This window comes from Platalea leucorodia (assembly GCF_965183815.1).
Source record: "Platalea leucorodia genome assembly, chromosome: 1".
Taxonomy (NCBI): Eukaryota; Metazoa; Chordata; class Aves; order Pelecaniformes; family Threskiornithidae; genus Platalea; species Platalea leucorodia.
In genome coordinates this window covers 56,409,186-56,431,693 of record NC_138823.1, presented here as the reverse complement: position 1 = coordinate 56,431,693, position 22,508 = coordinate 56,409,186, and the positions used below count along the sequence as shown (strand labels likewise).

The 22,508-nt window shown below is 42.1% G+C and overlaps 1 protein-coding gene across 2 annotated transcripts in view; it reads right to left on the bottom strand.

Moving 5' to 3' along the window:
• MTCL1 (microtubule crosslinking factor 1) overlaps nucleotides 1-22,508 on the bottom strand; it is a 110,811-nt gene that overhangs the window by 78,470 nt on the left and 9,833 nt on the right. For both annotated transcript variants that reach the window (XM_082325154.1, XM_082325155.1), the window contains exons 2-3: nucleotides 20,533-20,757; nucleotides 18,866-19,024 (exon numbers count right to left, since the gene is read on the bottom strand). In XM_082325154.1, coding sequence (XP_082181280.1) covers nucleotides 18,866-19,024; nucleotides 20,533-20,730 — 357 coding nt within the window. In that variant the 5' untranslated portion in view covers nucleotides 20,731-20,757. The remainder of the gene's footprint in view (nucleotides 1-18,865; nucleotides 19,025-20,532; nucleotides 20,758-22,508) is intronic.

Genomic DNA, 22,508 nt, shown 5'->3' with positions numbered 1-22,508 from the left:
ATAAAGGTGTAATAAAATCCCCAAATCCTCTGGGTCAAATTTTCCAAGCAGTGCTGAGGTGGCATGGGATTAGCTCTCGTCCTCTTCCCACTTCCTCAGCAGTGCCACCAACCTCTGCACCCAGCACTTGGGCTGTGTAATTCCTTCCTTCCACTTCCCACCTGTGTGAGAACAACTCCTATGCCTTGGTCATACTTACTACTCCTGTTTTTCCTACATTAGATCTGATAAATGTAAAGAGGGGACCAATAGAATTTATATAACCCCTGTCCAAAGGATATAAAAACCTGGAGGATGCTCAACACGTTTCAGCGATTAAGGAAAAGGACTACACATCTCTGTGTGGAGCTTGACCCCTCGCTAGATTCAGCTTCTTCAATCCCAGCACAAAAAGTGGTGCCCACCAGGCTGTGCTCAGCTCTGCCTCATGGTGTCCATCTCTTCCTGTCCTGGAGGAGGCTGGCCTGAGCCTGGTACTGAGCAGCAGCTCTTCCCCTGCATGAACCCAGAGCCCAAATTCCCCCATGATGCTGCAGCCCACAGGCTCCACAAGTGACTGTAGATCTGTTATGCAGCTGTTCCTGTCAGATACCTACCCACACAAATCCTGTTTACTCCAGCTCTGCTGGGAAGGTACAGAGCAGCACTAAATCCTATTTTACTACAGTCAGGATTAAGCTTATACATCCATGATGATAGCTAAACCTTGCTAAAAAGCATTAAAAGCCATGCACCAGCTAAAAACTGGACTCTCAGACTTCCTAGAAATTCTGTAACATTATCTTTCCTTCATTCGTCATTGGGAGAAAATATTAAAAACAAAGACCTTGGTTCAGTTGAATTACTGATTAGATGCTCATCTAGCAGTTTCCACTTAAAAAGAAAATTCCATCAGTAAGCAGCAAGATGATACAGCCTACTTAAATTTAATTTATTTTGCCAGAGAAAAATTACACAAGCAACTACATTATTAGGATGTACTATTTTTAATTAAAGTTCCTGAGGAGAAGATAAGCATCAAGTAAGAAAAGCCAGCCATGTCTGGAATCTGTATTGAGAATAAAAAAAATGAGATGCCAAAACACATTACAGAAAGGGACTTTTCACATTTGAATGAGGATTTCTAATAGCTCAGATGAAGGAAGAATATGAAACTGGAGTTTCAATCTTGGGCCGATTCAGATGTAATCCCTTCTGTTAGCGATTTGGGGCTGTGAAGCTTCCTGGCTTCAATGCGTATGTTTTTAGCAAGGTTATGCATATCAGACTGAGAGACACCTGCACGTTCCCTTTGGGAAGCAAGCTGGGGATGATCACCGACGGTGCTCGAAAGAAGAAGCTTCTGCAGGAAATCCCTTCAAGCTAAAGGGACCCCAGGTAAATCTCAAAATTTGATGTGCACTTAAATCCTAAATCCAGTGTTGCCTTCATTTCTAAAACTTGTGGTAATATTTGCACTCGTATGACAGGTCTGGTTGCTCACTTCATACAGATGCATGCCTAGTCTCCTTTGAGTCTCCCTAAATCCTTGCTCTTCGGTGATAATCATGTAGCAGTGAGTTTCACAGACTGGTGACTTGTTTATGCCGTCTACCCAACAAGTTATTCTGTAATAGCTTCTGCCTCCGGCAACCCTCTGTGCCAGTGTAAAAGTCACTTTGTCTTGGACTGGGGGAGCAAAGTAAGCAGCAGCAGAAACATTTTTCTGCAGTAAACACCAAGGAGAAATGATGGGGGTTTAAAGATTGCTGTTAAAAGTTGTGATTTGGAATGTTATCAATGAAAGGATACCCAAGCTGGGCAGCAACTCTTTAGCCACACACATATATTACAATTCTAATCTGAAAAATAAAAGAAAACGTAAAGCTACTTTCAAACATACCCCTGTTGCACTTCAAGGATAAGAATTCATTGCATGGTAGTTGGGCCTCAAAGCCCAATGGCTATCCCCAGTCAAGAGATCAGGAACAACAACAACAAAAAAGTAGTATATGTTTTAAATAACCCTGTGCCTCACTTTTCCCCATCAGTAAGCCTGGGATAAATCACACAGAGAACTCCATGATGTAATTTACTAACTTTCAAGAATTACAGTTAGGGTCTCTGACTGAAAATATTTTGATAGCCCCAAATACATTACTAAATGTCAGTAAACACTCTGAAATACCTTATTTTCATTTTTGTGAGTATGAAAGAGCTACTCATACTTTAAGTAGCTATATTGGCTAAAAATCTTTTTAAGATTACTAGAAACTCTTGCATACACCACAGCCCTGCGCATTCCTGATTTTTTTCTCAATGACTGTTTTCTTCGTAGTAGCTGTAATACTAATCATTAGTAGTTTAAATTTATTTTCAGCACACTCTTTCTTCTTTATTAATTTATTTTTTCCCTCTACTGTTTAAATCCCCCTGGAACTCAGTGCAGACAGTCCTCAAGCTTGACAGCATTAGCAGAGGATCAACCTTGCACCTGAAACGAGTCTCAAGCTGATATTAGATAGGACTCCCTGGATGTGGCTCAGCAGCAGTTTGCATGTGGCTATTCCCTACCACACCCAAATATGAAAACAAGGCATCAATCTCTGTTTATGCCATTGCAAGGAATGGTGTAAACATCACGAGATCATTACAGGAAATTCACGTCATAAAAAAGCAGGGAATGAGTAATACAAACAGATGAATGCTTCCAGGCAAACTGGAAACTTCATACCAAAAAAAGGGGGAAGGTGTCTTCCAACCTCTGCTGCACCAAAGAAATGCCAATTGCAAATTAAAACCAGAATGCTTGTATTTCATTAGGGTTAGGAAGGAAATTCTGTCTGCCCTCTGACAGCTGTCCGTGCCAGCCAAAAGTGAATTTATGGCATAACTGAAATTACATTCCTTTTCTGCTACTCACTTGCTTCTGCTGAGCATCATTATGCTGATGCAATTTATCATGTTTTATATCTGAAAGAGCTGTTCTGTTTCCACAATCCCACCCTTTGTACCATCACTCTCTAAAAATCTGGGCATTATAATCTTCTTCCCCCTCGTGCTTCCCTTTCATGAAAACTCTGCAGACAATTGTGAGAGAAAATACAGAGGACATGCACAATCCCAGATAACTATCAAATCTTCTGAGAATTAAGACATACTTTCACTGTCACAGGTGAATTTTCACTTTGAGCTTTTGGCTCCAGTGTCCCTCATTTAGCAAATGCTCCAAACCCACCAAAGAGCAGAAGCAGGCAGCAGAAGAGAGGCAGCAACCTGCAGCTGATATATCTGTAAGTAGGTAAGCGCCGTGCGACTGCCTGTCCTGGGAGGGGAACATTTGTACCTGTAGTTTCCCCTGATGCTTGGCAAAGAAAGGAAAGGGAACATATTCTCTTCCATTTCTCCTGGCAGACAAATGAATTAGCATCCGCTACCGAAGGCAGAAGCTGGTGGGTTGGCCAGTGCCCTCAGATGTGTTATTGTAAGAAGAGGCTACCTCCACTGATCATAGCAGAGAACAGTCGATCCGTGCCAAGGAATACAGTCTGTTCAGCAGGACATTTTTTTACTCTTGTTTATGAACAAACCTCATCCCATGCTGAGATTTCAGGACTGGTAGTCAAAAAGTACACTAAACAGATTTACTTTGAAGGTCTGCTTGATCAAACGGCGAGCCTCAGACGCTGCTTCATGTACCATTTTCAAGAACAGAAATACCTTTTTAAAGTAGCATGCTCAACCTCACCTAGTCCAGATTTTAGTTCGTTATCTGTTGCTGCAATGCTGAATTGACAGTCTGGAGTTGACAAAACGGTACCACAGATGGGGAAAATGGACTGTGTGGTTGCTGGATCCCACATCGTGTGGGTAGGAATAGGTACTCCACTAGAAGATGTTAATTGGAGGTTTTTAAAGCCAACCATTGAGAGTATCCACAATTGCAAGATACTGAAACCTTGATATTTTATTTGGCTGTAATCAAATTACTTTATCAAACCTCACGCACTTGTTTGCTGTTGAATGTCAAACGAAAATAATGGGTGCTTTAATGCATATATATTAGTCTGGAGGATTCATTAGGTCTCAAAGAATAATCAATGGTTTGAGACAGAAAAAAATCTTTTTGTTGGGCAGTCTGCCTCCAGAGATTGTCACTGTTACTTGGGAAGGCTTGACTTGCCCTTGCCGCATAGCCAGCTTCTCTTTAAAAACTGCAGACAAACAGCAATCAGCTCTTTGACACCTCCAGGGATCCAATTCCCCTACCTTCAATCCCCTGTAAATATAAGTACTGTCATCACTTTCTCCCATATTTCAAAATTCCCATGAACTGAATGCTGAAGTCCTAAAAAGCTTAACATGGACTGATTTTTCCCTCCTTGGACAGTAATGTGATATTTCACTTTGCATTTCTTCATCGCATTGCTCCCCAAGGCTGCCTTTGTAACGCAAGCTCAGTCATGAAAAAAAAATAGGTCTGCAATTAGAGAAAGATAAGAAAGTAAAAAGCCAAAGAGCTATTACACCATGAGCTTAAAAAAAAAGAACTGCAGGTAGCTATGATCATTCTGACATCTGCTCACTTGTGGTCAAATTCTCCATCTCCTATCAAAGAGGAAAAGATAAGTTGTTACTGCTATGCGTGCTATAGAGGCAGAGTCTGACTGCCTGGCTATAATAGCTAGGAGTGCTGTCAAAAAAACCCCTAAATGCACAGTCACTAATGATTTCATTATGGTAAATCTTTCATTTGAAAATAATAGTCGGTACCTAAATGGAGAAAATAGAAACTCGATAAATCCTTAATGATGCCTAGTCTCTTTATGCTAGCAGTTTCACATGGTAAAAACAATTCTTCTTGCAAATGTCAACCTGCCAATCTGGTTTAAGGTTTTAAACCTTTATGAAGAATTTCAGAGGAAGAGTAGAAATATTACTGTTAATGGCTTTGTTTGAAATGTCTTGATTATGGATAATCAGCTATGAGCCGTTGCAAAACAAGAAGCCCCTGAAAAGAAAATTATAGCTAAATCAGAAGTATTCCAAGGCTTACTGCTCGTCATCCCCCATCACAAGTCTCCAAGCAGTGACTGCCACGTCCTCCTCGCCCAGCGGTTCCCACTTCTGAGACAGGAGTAAAATGAGCCTTTGGTGGTGGGCGATTTATCTGAACTATTTCCTCTCCTGATTGCCCAGGAGGAAATCTCATATTCTCCCTCTTCTCATCCCTGAGCTGCCGAGTAAAACTCAACTCCAGGACCTCAGAGCAAGAGCTAGAGTGACCAAGTGAGGAATCAAATCAGTTGCAGTCCAGGAAAGGGATGAAAAGACAGCTTCAGTTTTAAAGACTAGATTGTAATATGATTAGAATGACAACCTTTGCATTCCAATTAGTGCTCCTGTCCCCTTCAATTATGTCGGCTGATGACCTGGAATAAAGGTGCCAGGATCCAATCAACACCCACATTTAAAACCAGTTAACAGACTGTCAGGTTCAGTTGTGAAAACGCCTTTATTAGTAACTAGTCTCAGTGAATCCTGGAAAGCACTGTCAGTCTTTATACATTGAGAATTACATGCTGATTGGTTTTGGAAACTGAAGATAATGTACGGAAGGGCCTTCTTTTTCCCTCTCTCTTGGTTTGTGTTCACTATGAAAAATCATGTAGTAATGTTAGAGATCTTTGCATTAACACCAAATTCTTCGAAGAAGTATTGTACTTCTTGTGGAGCATTACATTGTGGATGTTTGTGGAGTATCACTTGTGGATACTTGTGGGGTATCACATCCATAGCCTTTCTATTGCTCTTGCAGCCATGAAGACATGAAGCACGTGTGGAATGTCCATGCCAGCAATGCTCATCCCCACAAGGCTCCTCTTCCTTCCCTTTGACTAAGAAAATTACTGCCAAATTTTCTCCTGATCATCTTGTAGCAAAGAAACAACAATGCTGAAGTTCTTCACAGTGCTTATTCATACCGACTCAGAAGGACAGCAGTTCATGCCATGTACCTGTTTCTTCCAATAGGTAGCACAAAATCATGTTCAATGAAAGGCAGGAAATGTTCAATGAAATTGGCAGGAAAGCCAATGCCTCATCTTCCTGTGCAGAACTGCAGAAACTCCTTCTATTTTCTACGTTTTTCCCCCAAAGAATACACAAATTGTTACATACGGTTACTCTTACAACAGTTGTGGCCAAGAGAAGCAAGGGACATCTCTGCATTTGTACTACCTGAATTACTGTCTCCTGTATGGCTGTGTGGACTGGTGGACTATCCACTCAAACAAAACTGAACAGACACAAAACTTTATCCAAGAGTGAAATCAACACTGCAGGATCAAAAACATCCCGACTTTAATATTCACTGACATATTGTTTTTCATTTTGTTTGGTCTTTGCACTTATTACAGTCAGGACCAGAATGGAAGTGACAAATGATCCCAACAAGGGAACGTTCTCACAGTATTTCCAGGGAAACTGAGAGCAGGTGGAACCAGAAATAGCACAGAAAAAAAATTCCTGTTTAAAGATTTTTGTGCTTGCCTGAAGCCCTGACCTAGGGGAGCAAAAACTTCTGGAGCAGCTGTAAAGTAACTTTTCAAACAGTATAGCTCAGCTCCCAGCACTAGAGACTGCTGTCCCAAGGTGTGCCTGAAGTCCTGCCCATCGCAGCTGCCCCTAACCTCAAGGGCTGGTTTGCATAGACTGGAGAATTGTGGGTTCGACTTAGCATCTGCATCTGTAATATGCAGAGGAAAAGCCTAAGGTGAAGAAGAGAGGGAGGGAACAAAAGATGTGAAAATCCCACCAAGGAGGGGCCAGTAGAAGGGGAGGGAGGAAAGCTGATACGTTTGGCCATCTGAGGAGATGGAGGACACCAAAAGGGAGGACTGGTGTGCTGGGCATTTCAAAGATGCATTCCAACTCTTTTTTTCTTTTTTTTTTTAGGAAACACCTTAATTTCTTTCTCCTTTCCCTTGTGAAGGTAATCCAGAAACTATAGTCACATGCCCTGACAGCTGACCACAACAGTGGAGAACTTAAGAGCTATCCTTCTATAATTTTGATGCATAATGGTCAAGGTACAACAGTAACCTCCTTCCCACAAGTGATTTCCACCACTTCACATCCTGATGAGTAATGTAGGACCTACATTTCACTGCCTCCCCAGACTAATATGGGAACCTTCCCCTATAACCGCGCACAGTTCGTGATACCTGTGGCAATATGCACTACATCTTCTGGTTTGGGAATAATCAACAGATTAATAAAGTCATCATAAAAGACACATGAGCATGGCAATGGAAAACCAGAAGGACTCCTTGAGAAAGGAGGACCCTGGGAAATACTGACCTGTCAGCCTCACCTCTGTGCCTGGGAAGGTCATGGAACGGATCCTCCTAGAAACTATGCTAAGGCACATGGAGGACATGGAGGTGATTCAAGACAGCCAGCATGGCTTCACCAAGGGCAAGTCCTGCCTGACCAACCTAGTGGCCTTCTATGATGGAGTGACTACATCAGTGGGCAAGGGAAGAGCTACGGATGTCATCTATCTGGACTTCTGTAAGGCCTTCGGCACGGTCCCCCACGATATCCTTCTCTCTAAATTGGAGAGATATGGAGTTGATAGGTGGACTGTTTGGTGGATAAGGAATTGTTGGATGGTCGCATCCAGAGAGTACTGGTCAATGGCTTAATGTCCAGATGAAGATCAGCGACGAGTGGTGACCCTCAAGGGTCCGTATTGGGACCAGTACTGTTTCATATCTTCATCAATGACATGGACAGTGGAACTGAGTGCACCCTCAGCAAGTCTGCAGATGACACCAAGCTGCAGTTGACATGCCTGAGGGATGGGATACCATTCAGAGGGACCTGGACAAGTTCGAGAAGCAGGCCCATGTGAACCTCATAAGGTTCAACAAGGCCAAGTGCAATGTCCTGCACCTGGGTCAGGGCAACCCCTGGTATCAATACAGACTGGGGCATAAGGGGATTGAGAGCAGCCCTGCAGAGAGGAGCTTGAGGGTACTCGCAGAGGAAAAGCTAGACATGAGCCGGCAACGTGTGCTCGTGGCCCAGAAAGCCAACCATATACTGGGCTGCATCAAAAGAAGTGTGGCCAGCAGGTTGAGGGAGGTGATTCTGCCCTTCTACTCTGCTCTGGTGAGACCCCACCTGGAGTGCTGCATCCAGCTCTGGGGTCCTCAGTACAGGAAAGACATGGACCTGTTGGAGTGGGTCCAGAAGAGGGTCACCAAAATGATCAGAGGGATGGAGCACCTCTCATGAGGAAAGGCTAAGAGAGCTGGGGTTGTTCAGCCTGGAGAAGAGAAGGCTCTGAGGAGACCTTATGGTGTCCTTTCAATACTTAAAGGGGGCTTATAAGAAAGACGGGGACAGACTTTTTACCACAGCCTGTTGTGACAGGACAAGGGGCAATGGTTTTAAACCAGAAGAGGGTAGATTTAGATTGGACATAAGGAAGAAATTTTTTGCGATGAGGGTGGTGAAACACTGCAACAGGTTTCCCAGAGAGGCTGTAGATGCCCCATCCCTGGAAACATTCAAGGTCGGGTTGCATGGGGCTCTGAGCAACCTGATCTAGTTGAAGATGTCCTTGCTCATTGCAGGGGGGGTTGGACTAGATGACCTTTAAAGGTCCCGTCCAACCCAAACCATTTTTCATGAAGGACCAGACTCTTGAAAACTGAAAGTGGAGGTGAACAAACAATCCTCAATTATTTTTGATAGAGAAATATATTATATATGATGAAAAAACATTAAAGAGAAAAGCAACTTAAAGGCTTTCAGATTTAAATCTGCTTTAGAACTGCTGTTCTAAATCTGCTGTTTTGACACTACTGCACTCAGGGATGGGAATTTATCCTGAACTCTACATGCAGCGACGGTGAGGAGAGCTGCCTTCACCAATCTTCGCACAAGACCCAGTTTCTCTTGGCGCAGCTGACTGCAGCAAGAGCACACTGAAGAGATTGGACTGTAACTATTTTGGAGTGATCCCTGAGAAAGAGGCCTTAAATAGACCAATACGTACATCTGGCAATCTCAGATGGATCATTGTGCTCCTTCTGCCCACGTAGACATGTTGACGTCGCTAAATATCAACACAATTTACCCTCCCCAGCTCCAGTTACTATCACTGGAGCAAGACCTGAAATTTTCATATTAGGGTAAGAATATCTTGCAATGCTTATATTCATTTGGGATCGAGCTTTCCTCTTGCAACAAAATATGAAGTAAAAAGAAAAGGAAACACAGAAATCAGAGATGATGTACCCATTGGGGCAGATAGTGTCATTTTTCTAGATTGAATGAACCACCGTTACGGGTACTAAAAGAAATTTCAGGCTTTCGCACATCAAGGCACAAACCCAAACCCAAATCAAGCGAAGGCTTCGCCGTGCCTCCTCCCACAGAACAGAAACTGTCTCCTTCCCAGGCATTTCTCAGCAGGCTGAGTGTAGGAACAGGGTGAAAAAACATGCCAGCTTTGCAGCGAGCTCCCTGGTGATATAACTGCCGTCAAAACCCATGGGGATCTGTGGGGTGTGGGGATCACTCCTATGGGGAGGAGAAAGGGGCTGAAGTACTGCACATGCCACCGCTTTGGCATGAATCAGGTTTGTGAAAAGAGCAAGATGGGTGAAAGTATCCTCATCTGTGGCATAAAGGAAACAGGTTATTTACAGAAAGCAGCAAAATGTGCTGATTAGAGGTTGCTTGAAGACTCCCAACTGCCAAATTCCACCTCTCTGCTTCTTAATCCCTTTTTGTGACTTACTTGCACCGAGCGACTCCATTTTTCCATTCCAGGGGAACAGAGAACTTCCTGATGGATCCAGACAACGCGTGACGCACCGCCAAGCTGGGCTGCCTGACAGCCAGCAAGGCTTTGGGCGGCAGAGCCAGGCTTACCAGCACGGTGCCAGGCGTAGGGAAGGGGGAAAGCCCAGTGCTGTAGCATGTGGCAGGGCAAAACCTGCCAAGATGGTCAGATCTTTCCCCCTCGGTCATCCTCTGACAGCTTGAGTAGTGCGATGTTAATAATTCATAAGTTATCTGTGCAATAAGTTACGTTCGCCTTTTAAAAATAGAGCTAGAGAAGCAAATGTAAATAATTAATTTGAGAAGAGAAATAATCAATTAACCCTTTCAAAGAAGGACAAAAATCAATAGCTCTGACTTTTTTTCACCTGCCTAAGCATTTCCGGACAGTGCCATCCCGGTGGCTGCCAGTACTCTGATGTGACACGGATTCCTACATGCAGAATCACCACAACAAAAACCACAGGCAAGCTGGGAAATTTGGTAAGAAACTATGCATCTCACAAAGCTCCTCTTCTCACCCTGACAGACTGTCTCTCCCTCTTTTCCATCCCACTACCCAGAGCTCCAGATGCTGGGATGAAATTACCGGTGACGTGAGATGAAAACAGTTGGCTCCCGCTCACCGTAAGCCAGCCAAAGCACGGCAGGAAAGCTGCGCCTCGCAGGAGCGGCGGCACAGAGTTTGTTGGCGATGCCAGCTTGCACCAAGTGCCAAACGAAGGGTGCTTTTTTACAGGTTTATATAACCTTTCTCCTTCAGCTGGAGCTCCCTGATATGCTCGAGACCAGATTCACTTAGGATCTGTGCTGGCTCCTCCGAGCCCTGGGTGGAAAGCGGGGAGGGCAGGGCATGAGACATCTCTGAAACCGCGATGTACTGGGTACCCGTCTCCACCCCAAACACTGTATGACACTTCCCATGTGAACAGTTGCCAGACGGTGGCTGATCTGAATTTTACCAGAGAGCCGAAAGATGAGGGATATTCCTAATTAACGTCAGTGTACACTCGGCTATGGATATTCCAGCTTTAAATCCCAGCTTCTGCTCACAGAACAGCAGCATACTGAGAAAATTTGCTTGCCCTGGAACAAAGTCTTGCCCACACCTTGGCAAGGAAGGAAAAGGGTACTGTCTTCATCGAGGACTTATGCCCTAATTGAAATGTGATTTAGAATATGGAAAGCATGCCCTGATTTTTCCCCCCAGAACAGCACTTGAAGGATTTGCTGCCAGTTTTTCACTACGGCTTGCTGAAGAAAAACTTTAATTATGCTGTGGACAGAATAAGGGAAGGAAAGAAAAATAAGCCCATATTTTTTCCCATGAAAGTTTTATATAGATGTCATAGAGGCTACAGTTTGTTTGCACTGTCACTGCTGAAGCCCACGTGACAGACAGCAGGATTATTTTTGGTAACTGGGTGGAGGATGGGGAGACCGACACACAATTTGAGCTTCGTGGAGGTTATCTCCATGCCAGTCTCTGTTATTGAAAGAGTAACAGTCTTTTAGTTACTAAAAAGACTTCTGCTATATAGTAAGAAAAATATACGACAAAGAGGGCATAGAGGAATTTCAGTCACTATATAAAGAAGGTTTCCTTATAACTAACCAGTACCTGGACAATCATGCAGCTATGGTAGGTCATTGGTCCTGCTGTAAATGCCACCACTTAAACATAATTTCTCCATATGCAAAGCCCAGTTGAGGTCCACCAACATATTTAGGAGCAAGGTCATGAAGGGGGTGAGTTAGAGGATGAGAGGCTCTGCTCAGGCTGAGTAACAGAAGAGCAGGGGTTTTTGCATGATATAAAACTCTGGATCTGATCAGCAGTCACTATTACTTTCTCTCAAAAGCCCTCACCTGAAACTTTATAATAGGATTTGGAAGCAGTGTCAGATGATTGCTGGCAAGTGTAGACAAATAGCAAATACCTAGAAAATAAAGACTAGCTGGAGCTTGGTGGCAATTTACTTGGTAAATCAAAAGTTCAGATGCAGGTACTGTTTGGGGAGGAGGGCATTTATAAGTATATGAGACTGGAACAAAACATTTTAAAAATGTCAAGTTTTTTTTTTTGTTTAAATCTATTTTTAAAATTTCTAAAAAGAAATATGGACAGTGCATTAGAAGATGTATAATATAATTCCTTGGGAAAAAAAATAATTATGTTACTGAGTTTGCTTCTTAACTGCTATACATTTTGAGTGAAGCCAGATCCATTCCCATGCCTTCCCTCCAACCTGTTTGCTGGTACCAACACTGAACAGACCCTTTCACTATCTGTACAGCTCCTGAAATGCCATAACGAGTATAAATCATTCAGTGTGGTTTAGGTACAAATTCATTATTTATCACAGTGAAAAAAAGATACTGGAGACAAAATGGTGATGTGGTAAAACTTTCATACAGTTAATAGTTTTAGTTATGATTATTGCACAAGACTTCATTACTTATAACTGTCACAAGCAGTAACTTCTAAGCAGGGTTACTGAGTCAACACGGTGATCTTGCTTAGCCCTTTTAATGCTATTTGAATCTATAGCTTACAGGTCTTCTCTTTGCCCTGTTTCTCAGCGAATTCCCATCAATTAAACTCACTGATAACTAAGAAAAGTCATATATTACAAAAATCAAAGATTTTTTCACAGTATAGCCCTGCTTCACCCCAGTGAGTAAACTTCATTTGAGAAATGCTGAAGAACATTATGTGCTACCTTAATAAACATGTATGAAGTCCCAGCTAATGAAAACATGGGCAATATTTTCTACAAACAAGTGTGTTTTCACCAAGAATAATTTCGTGACCATTTGTGTATTACTTCACACTGTACCTATGTATTTACATCAGAGAGAAAAGAGGGAAAAGTGATTTCAGATTGCAATAATCATGCTTTACACACATGCTGCGTGTATTATGGCCTACTTAAAAGGTTCAAGGCAATGAAAATCAGACTGTCATGCTCAGCTCTAAGAAGTAGCCATCAGATTGCATTTTGCTATATTATGTTTATTGAGCTAAATTCTTCTATCAGCAAAATTCTCTCCCTCTAGTCATGTTAAACAGAGTAGTGCACATGCACTTTGGAGCAAAATTTGTCTCTAAATAATATGCCTGAAAGATATTTCATCTCATCTTGTATATTTCTATCATTTTCATAAGCATCTGAATGCAGTTTTTCACTCTGTTAAAAGGAACAGCTATTTTAACAGAAAAAATACTTTGACTGTTACAAGCACCAGTTCTTGAAGTGTGCCTCAACAACCAGGTGCTGCAGGGGAGGAGAGGGTAAGCTCAGGCATGACAGCATCCCCATTAGCAAGTAAGCCTTGGATGGAAGAGCCTTGAGAGAAGCCACTGCCCTAAAAAGCCCACAGGTAACCGGGGAAAGCCCATTTACAGTTTTCATCTCAGTCTGTGTCCTAGAGAGATGTGTTGGAGACATTACTAACAGCCAGCAGACTTGCACTTCTCTCCTCTCATGCAGAAATGAATGGAAACAGTATTTCTTGCCTTCCCATTTTGTCTCTGCCTTTCTTTCTAAAAACATCAGTGAATGCAAGCTGCAGCCATGGTCCTCCATCAACTGGAAGTGATTTCCCGAGTGAACATGCCCGGAGAACAGCACTCGTGCCTCTAACAGTCCCAACAACCTGGAGGGCTTGAAGCACAAATGATTTCAACTGAAGTTAGGAGCTGGCCAAGAAAACCTCAGTTTCATGGGGGAGATTGCTGCTACACCAGAGGTCCTTGCAAAAGAGAAAGCAACGCCTCTGGTTGCTCCCCCTCCCGTCCTTCTGCTTTCAGCGTCAATAAAGAGAGACTGTCACCTGCTCGGTACGGCCGTCCCACAAGCAATAAATGCCCCTTTCTTCCCAGTTACACAATTCTCTTTCATTTCTTGCTAAACCATTTCATAGCATTCACGTCAAATCTTTCAGCAGCTGCTACCTCCGTCCCTAATCCTCCCCTCTCTTTGTCCAGTCCAGCAGGGCTACCCTTCCCCAGCAGCGTCGACACTGCCATGGCCATTCCTCTTTCTCTTCCCTGGCTCGCAACGCCAAACCCAGACAAAGAACGTGAGAAAATACACATTTAGCAGCTGTGAACAAGCGACTGACTCGTTCTCCCCATGGGGAACAGGAGTGAGTCCTGTGCCATCTCAGTGCATTTCTACAATAAGTAGCAAAAATGGTTTATTCTTCCCCAGGTATGGAGTTTTTAGAGAGAGGATTACTCTGAGACGTATTACTTGCAGGGGAATTCATAGAATCATAGAATGCTTTGGGATGGAAGGGACCTTTAAAGATCATCTAGTCCAACCCCCCTGCAATTGGCAGGGACATCTACAACTGGATCAGGTTGCTCAGAGCCCCATCCAGCCTGGCCTTGAATGTTTCCAAGGATGGGGCATCTACCACCTCTCTGGGCAACCCGTTCCAGTGTTTCACTACCCTCATTGTAAAAAATTTGTTCCTTATATCTAGTCTGAATCTACCCTCTTTTAGTTTAAAACTATTACCCCTTATCCTATCGTTATTGGCCCTGCTAAAAAGTTTGTCCCCATCTTTCTTATAAGCCCCCTTTAAGTATTGAAAGGCTGCAATAAGGTCTCCCCGGAGCCTTCTCTTCTCCAGGCTGAACAACCCCAGATTTAATGATCACTGTACATAAAGGCACCCAACACTTGCCAAGCATGATTTCATGGTTGCTTAAACTTACACTAAAGACCATCTAGTTGTGAAATATCTTTGCTGAGAAAATATAAGGAACGCATTCCCTAAAGATGCCCTGGTGGCTCCAAGGAAATTATGTTTGGGATGCATTAGATGTTGAGTGGAAGATGTTCAGGTCTCAGAGAAAATCCACTTGCTGTTGTCAAGCCTTTGAGAAAAGACCTGGTTTCTAGATGCTCAGGAGAGAATTGGTAAGGGTTTTGCATTGGTTCAAAGAAAGGAAACTTTGGAAACAGTTTTCTGCATTCTTGCTGTTGACCAAGTTAAATTTTTAATATACATCAGTATTTCTGATGAGCTGAATTAGGATATCAGGAAGGGGAAAATGACAGTTGCAGGCATGTTGCTGAAGTAATCTGTTAGTGACGGAGTAATTTTTTTCTCTCCTGGCAGTCTATTGACTCAAATGGTGATGTTAATAACCTAGACAACAAGAGAAAAAAGCAAGCAAGCCTTGGCAGTGATACATGTACTTATCAAATCTGTGAGGGTACACTGCCTTTGCTTCTAAAGTTATAAGAAAGAAGCAGCTTTGGTAAGTCACAGAAAGTCCTAGCAAATTCCTAGAAGGGACCGTTCTTAGAGACATCCCAGTTTTGCAAGGATATGCTACAAAGAAGTGTTCACAGCGGTAGGAAAACTCTGAAGCTCTGATGGAGAATGCCACAAAAAAGGCATCAGAGGAAGGCCCAAAACCAGCTGAAAAGTTCACAGTAAAAAAAAAAAAAAAAAAAAAAAGGGAAGAGTTGATAAAGGGAAATTGAAAAAGTAGGTGAATGTAATCGTGGAAAGAAATTCAATGAACCACAGTATTGCAGCAGTTAGAGAATACTGAGGCAAAAGAACTCGGTACAGTCAGTAAAGTTAAAAAATATTCAGAAAGAAAACATTATTACCTGGTGAAAGAAGTAGCTTCAAAAGAATCAGTAGAAGTGTTTCAGGCAAGAGTAGCAGAGTGAGAAACCTACACTGCGATAAAAAAACAAAATCTGAAAAAAAATTAGGAAGCATTATGGAAAAGGAAAGCACCATAATACCTCTTGGCTAAGAGGACTGAAAAAAAGCAAATAGAGTGGCATGATTAAGCAAAGTGAATGCCAGGGTGCTGATGAAGACATTCAGAGAAGAATGGTTTCTAACTGGAAGACATCAAAAGTTGAAAAAATTCACAGGTGTTGGTTAAAAATCTTTATCTATCCAGATCTTAGCTCAAAATACATCTATAGGAAATGCTGCAAAAGGCTGGAGGGATGGAGCATACTTACGGAAGAAGAAAAAAAAGAAGGGAAAGAGGTGGCATTATCCTAAAGACCTGTAAGTGACTCACTGATGATCTGAGAGCTCCTTATTGGAACAATCAGTGAAAAACAGAATATTTTGATGATGAGGAGTACCTGGCAGATACCAGAACAAAACAAGAGTCTAGATGTGGTTTTGATAGATTATGCACAAGCTTCTGAAAACATGTAATGAAATGGGAATCCAGAAGTGCATTAGCTATGACACAGCAGTAGGAGAAGAGATAAGAGCGCTGTGAAGGACATGGCAGGTGAGTCCTTGTCACCCTTCCTTTTTGTTGTAACTTTGCTTCTATTATTTGCAAAGCTGAGACACGTTGAGAAATGTTAGTGACAAAAGAGGAAAGCCTGTCTCATATCTACTTAATACAACAACTTGAAATTACACGGTCAGGAGGAGGCAAAAATTAATTTCCCAGTTAAAACTGCAAGGCTTTTTTGAAGGAAATAAGAATCTTATTTAGACAGAGCAAGCCCTTATATATTTCACACCAAAAAAATCCTGTTGAAACAGGAGATCGAAACAGGTACTGGGGTGAAAGAATCCATAACAGCACTAAACAACATAAATGTTAGGAATTCTTCAAAAGATTATCATAAAAAATGAAGGTGGCTTTAAAGAAAGAGTGCTTTCAGAGATGTGTACAATCCCTAAAGATATTTCAGCATACAAAATACATTAAAGGTAATCAACGTATACGCCATCCACTGCAGTGAGAAACTGGACCTGAGGGAATTGTACGGCAGGACAAAGCAGAAGTTAGCACTGAATTAAGCAATAAACGTGAACGCAGATGTGAGAAAACCTTTTTGTTGATCAGAGGATGATAGAGGAAAAGGACTGAGAATAGTCAAGGATATTACAGAAAATGAGCATATGGTGAGAGTGAGCTATATCAGAGAGCGAATACTGTCTAACTGGGTCTCAGGCAATGCTCCAGGACCGGAAAGATGCTCCTTCTAAGTGTCAGCCTTTGGATAGACAAGATGCATAGTCAGGGTGGACTGGGAAGAAGCTACATGGCCTTTGGGTGACTTTTCTCCTGATATATAAAGCACTAGTTTTCCCACCAGCATGTCTAGAATACATTCCTTTAGAGCTTTGTACGCATTAAATGTTCCTAAAGAAGCATTGCTTCTGATAGTTACTTGAACACATCTTGAGGCAAGAATTTTTTTTTTTTTTATTTTTCAGCAATGTCAACAATGTTGCAAACACATACTTATCTGGCACACGTATCACTGTGTTTCTCCAGCTTTTGGCTCATTTGTCCTTGTGTGACCTGCTGAGGACCCCCACCCCTGTCTTCTCGCCTACTGTGACCTTGTGAAATTCTGACTTCCAGAGAAACCACCACTCATGGTACGAAAAACCAGACTATCTCTACTACTACTACTATATCTTATGCTACATCTTATGCCCTGCTGTGCCTCCGGATCAGCATGAATGCATCCCATCATTCTACCTGCCATCTCCCCCTTTCCCTATCTCCCCTTCAGCCGTTGCCTCTTACGGGGCAAAGTCTGCCTCCGAAGTAAGGGTACATTCACTTTGACTTGCAATGCAGCAGAGACAGTTGAGTGAGTTGGGCTTCCCTGCCCTGCTAGGCTGCAGCAATCTAAGAAGCAGGGTAAATTTAGCCTGGTTAGAGATAGCTTGAGACTCCAGCACTGCTGGACCAGTTTCTTTCCCAGTGCTCACCCACAATTTAGTTTCTCAAACCGCTTATTCCTAAAGACCATCAAGTGGTATCTACTGGACCTGTGTGTTAATCAACAACAAGCAATACATTTGGTACTGTGGATGACAGGGTAATTTTGTATGGAGTATAGAATGCAGACCCTGTAACATGGTATCATGTCCATTAAGCACAGCATTCACAAATAACATTGAGAAAGAAGAAGAATAGCTAAAACATCATGCAGACTTTATCTTTTGTGTCAGGCTCCTAAGTAATCTAAGCAACACTGTTATTTACACCTGTTAATGATCTGTCCTGTTAGGTACAAAATACTCCAAAACTCTTGCACTGGACTCCCCATAATGCAAATGCACAGAGAAATTAAATAGGGGTTGTCCTTATAAAACTGAGTCAGGCTTTGTGCTAGTTGACTTGCAAGCATTGTTTGAAAGATTAAAATAACACATAATTACACCAGCTCTCTAAATCTGACCAGGGCTCAGAGGATAAATGCCTTACCTCATTATGTTTAAATGCTCTATCTCAATCTGGTTTAAAACAGAGCAGAGGCTGTGAGCTGCCAATCTGCTGTACTGTTAAGAGAACAGAAATACCGCTACAGACTGGCATGTGGGCTCCGGCAAAGAGCCACGCTTAGTATTTAGCTTTCCTTTACTGTCCCCTGCTCCTCAGCTCACTTGCTTCCAAGGATCGTCACTTCACCCAGTATGACTACGTGTCAGCTCCAATTGAAATGATCCCTTTTCTCAACAGACAGTGTTTCTGCGCTTGAAGTGCAATGTTATTTATACATTACAGACCACATTCCTGCTGCCTAGCTTATGCTGGTGGCTCCCACTGTCACCACTGAAGAGCACCAGTCAAAGCGGTGGCTTGCCTATCTGAAGTATCCTCTCAGAGACAAGTCACGCACACCTCATTTGACTCTCAAATAGGTGGAAGTCCCAGTCTGCGTAAAATACAGTCAGAGCTAGCTGGAGTCAAATCAAAGATAGTTTTGCTCCAGTAGGAAGAGAGGCTTTGAGGAGCCAGTTTAAAATGGGACAGAAGCACTGTGAGAAGCCCCGGACAAAAGCCCCAGCATCACTCCTCTACCTCTCCATTGTTTCTAAATTACCGACATATTTGGGACATACAACAAAGGCGAGGAGACCTTTTAGGCAATTGCACAAGCAATATCAGTGGCATTTCATGTAAGAGTTAGTCTAAGATACTTGCGTGTCAAATTTCCCATCTAACCCAGCCACACCATTCTGCATGGCTTTCCTGACTATTGCTTACCTCTTTTAACTTGTCCAGCTCATTTTGCAGTGTCTGCTTGGATACTTCCACCTCAATAATTTGCTGCCGAAGGATTTCATTTTCATCTTCTGCTTTAACACGTTTCTCCTCCACACTCTCCAGCTCATGGTGCAGTCTGACAGAAACATCTTTGGCTACCTGGTCAGAAGAGCACAAACACATGAAGAGGATCCATGAGGAGCAACAGTCTCCTACAGTAGGAAGCATATTACAACCCTAGACAGTCGAGAGATTTTTAATTCAATTATGAGACTGTTGATGAAGGACTCCAAGCCTTCCAAGTACCAAAATGAACATTCATTTCTAATAAAGAAATCCAAGATGAAAATATATTTGATTACCCGTCTCCAGCTCCCTCTCCACATTATGCTAAGGCAATGCCGTGAACAGCAGGAGGAAATAAGCAGATACCAAACCTGCACATCAAAGTCCCAGCATATCACATCGATAAAACAAAAGATGAGGAATTGTGCTGTAAAGTTAACAGGTCATCGATCAAAGCCGCATCCATGCAGCAGTCTCATCCACCCAAATTTGCTGCTCTAGCAGCAATCACAACTAGGCAAGAGTGATATGAGAGCACAGAAATATATGCTAGCTTAGGTCTTCTGAGTCCAGCCTAATGAGAATAAATATTTATTCCAAAAACATTTGGAAAGGTGATTCATCACGCAAAATGATGAATTACTGAATTACAACAAGTCAGCAAAACCAAAGCAAACAACTAAAAAACCTCAATATCTCTTTAATTTGAATCTATATAAAAGATTTTTACTGAGTAATGTATCATTTCTATTATGATACGGTTATAATTTGTTTTCTATCATAAAAGAGAAAATTAGGTCTGACATTTTGAAAAGTCTGATGACTTGATATGTCGCTCTCATTTCCACTACTGGGAACCAATCATTCCAGTTTCAGAAGGTTTTACGTTTCACATTTTTAAGTACAAAATGCTTAATAATTCTAGTGGTAAGCAGTCCTTCTCCACAGAAGATATTTTCAAAACAGCTACAAGATAGCAATATTAAGACAGATGAGTAAAACTAGATAAGCATCATACCTATACAAACCTTAGCCTTGACGGAAACATTTCTGAAAAATATAAAAACTGTTTCAGTATGAACATAATTTTTACAGGAATTTGTGGTTTTATGGGAATAGCATTTTGCTTCTCTATCTGCCTTGCTAAAATATCATAACAGTCTGTTCCTGTTATGAGTAACTCATTAGGCACTAAGAAATGCAACTTTGACTAGGTTTTTTTCAGTTATTTGGCATAAGCAAGAAGAGAAAAGGAAGGAAATGGCATGAATTGGGAAAAGCATATCAGGTTTTGTTTATGCAGTTTTGCAAAGCTAAGGTTTTCAGTAAAACCAGTAAAACAAAACCCTTTAAATCTTTCACATGCACAAACGTAACTTGACTGCATTTCTTTCATTTTGAATCTAAGCACATGGTTTTTTACTCACTAACACATCTTTTTATGATGATAAGCTGCATATTTGTTCTCCACCGCAGAAGAAGGAAATTGGTCCTGACGTTTGGAGAACTACTGCCTGTTTCATGTGTCACCCTCCCTTCCACTGCAGGGAGCCAAATCCCGGTCTGCTCTCTTGCGCTGTGAATGTGAATCTCTCACCCACCTTTAAATCTTGCTCCAGGCTCCTAATGAGCTCTCCATCCACATGGCCTGTTTGTGCAACTTTCAAGCTTTTCTGTTCTGCTTTCCTGAGACGATATTGCAGAATGCGGCAATTTTTGTTTGCCCGGTCCAGCTCTCGCCGGAGCTCCTGCAGCTGGTAAACATCTTCCTCCAAATAGCTGTCACGCATTTCTTCCATTTCAGCCCGAAGTTCATCCAGCTCATCCTGTGAGAAGTCAAAACAGTGCTCCATCATACCTCTAAATCTCACCCATGGGAGCAAAATAGGAAACACACTCACTAGGATACCATAGTAATGAAGTGATACAGATTGCAACACGCAGCTCCAGAAGTCATAGGAACAGAAGTTTTATCCCAACATAGACTAATTATGCTGAACTAAATTAATGAATACTTACTATATTTCTTACAATTGCTTTAATAATTAAAACCAGACCAGATGCTTATCTGGCTCCTGAAACTGGTAACACCTTCATTTTACCATCTCTAATTAAAATAAAAAGTGCATAATACTCTGCGACTATCTGAACTGATTCCTTGCTTTATTTAGACTACAGTAAACATACTTAACTAGAGTACCTCAGCATCACTGTGTGATGTGCCTTTTTAACAACCAGCACTTCCTAAAAATGAAATTGTCTCTTTAAAACTTTAATGAATCTTTACACCAAATACCAAATTGTTCCATATGAAAATGCTGTCCCATCTGAGCCTAGCACCATGCACTTGCTTAATGACAGATGGGTTGGGTGCAGAAGAAAGTGGGTTTCTGTTGTGTGCACACACATTTCAATAACAGGACCACAGGGACAAAATAAAACCTGTACCCATGCGAACAACCTGGTCATTCTTTTCTGGGCATCATGAACTGTCCCAGTTCCACATTATACCATGAGTGGCACATGCTCTCTAAAGTCAGATTTAAAGATTTACGGCTGAACAGGATAAGCTCTATCATTCCCATTTGTTTAATCTGTGCATGGCTGAAGCTCCAGAGCTAAAACTCAGTCTTCCAAGCACAGGGGTAAAAGCCATTAAACTACTGCGTGACAGGAAAACTATGACTCTACTAACTTTGAAAAAAGTTGGGGGAAAAAGTCAAGAAAAAGAGCCAGGAGAAAGATATTTGAAATGAACTATTAATTTTTATATTTTTTTTTTTAAATTGCATTTGATACTATAAAGGCCAAATTTTCTGTGGAAAACATAGCTTAAAAAAGATTCAAGGAGAACATGTATCAGTGCTAGCTGTACTGTCATCTCACTTCAGATCTGTAAATAACACTTGAAATACCAAGGATGGCTGGAGAGTATTTCACACTTGTCTCAGGTGGAGAAGACACTGCTATGGAGTTACCTCCCTTGACAAAGTCCCCCGCCAGGCTGGACCATCCCTGCCCCATCCCTCCATGAACATGTCTGCCTACAGCCCCCTTGTAGTCCTCTCAACCATTCCCCCTTCCCATGGCCTAACTGGATGGATGGTCATGTTTTTCCCTGTATTCATCTTACTCCACTGGAGCTTTAGTAATAAATGAGGGACAGATCTTGTCTCTGAGCACAGTCCTGACCAAAGGAAGACGTGTCGAACTTCTTTAGCCTTCTTAGTTATGTTAGAATTATAGTGTTACTCCTACCAAAATCCCATCCATGTATTAAAAACTCCAGTATTTACACAGCTATGTTTTAACTTCGGTTAGTTGAGCCAGCATAAGTCAAATTTGGGGTAAGCACAAGGCTTGTTACTTCCAAAAGGACCACTTTGAGCTCAGCAGCGAGGCTTTGCTCCACCAGTACAGCCCTCCCAGGGCTCTATACAGTTCTCCCTAGATGCTCAGAAAGGACAGACAGGTTTTCTCACAAGCCCACTATATCGCTATACATTCTCAATATATTCAGATTTCTGCTGTAGGGACATCCTGTCCCACAGTCTCCCTGGGACAGCTGCAGGAGTAG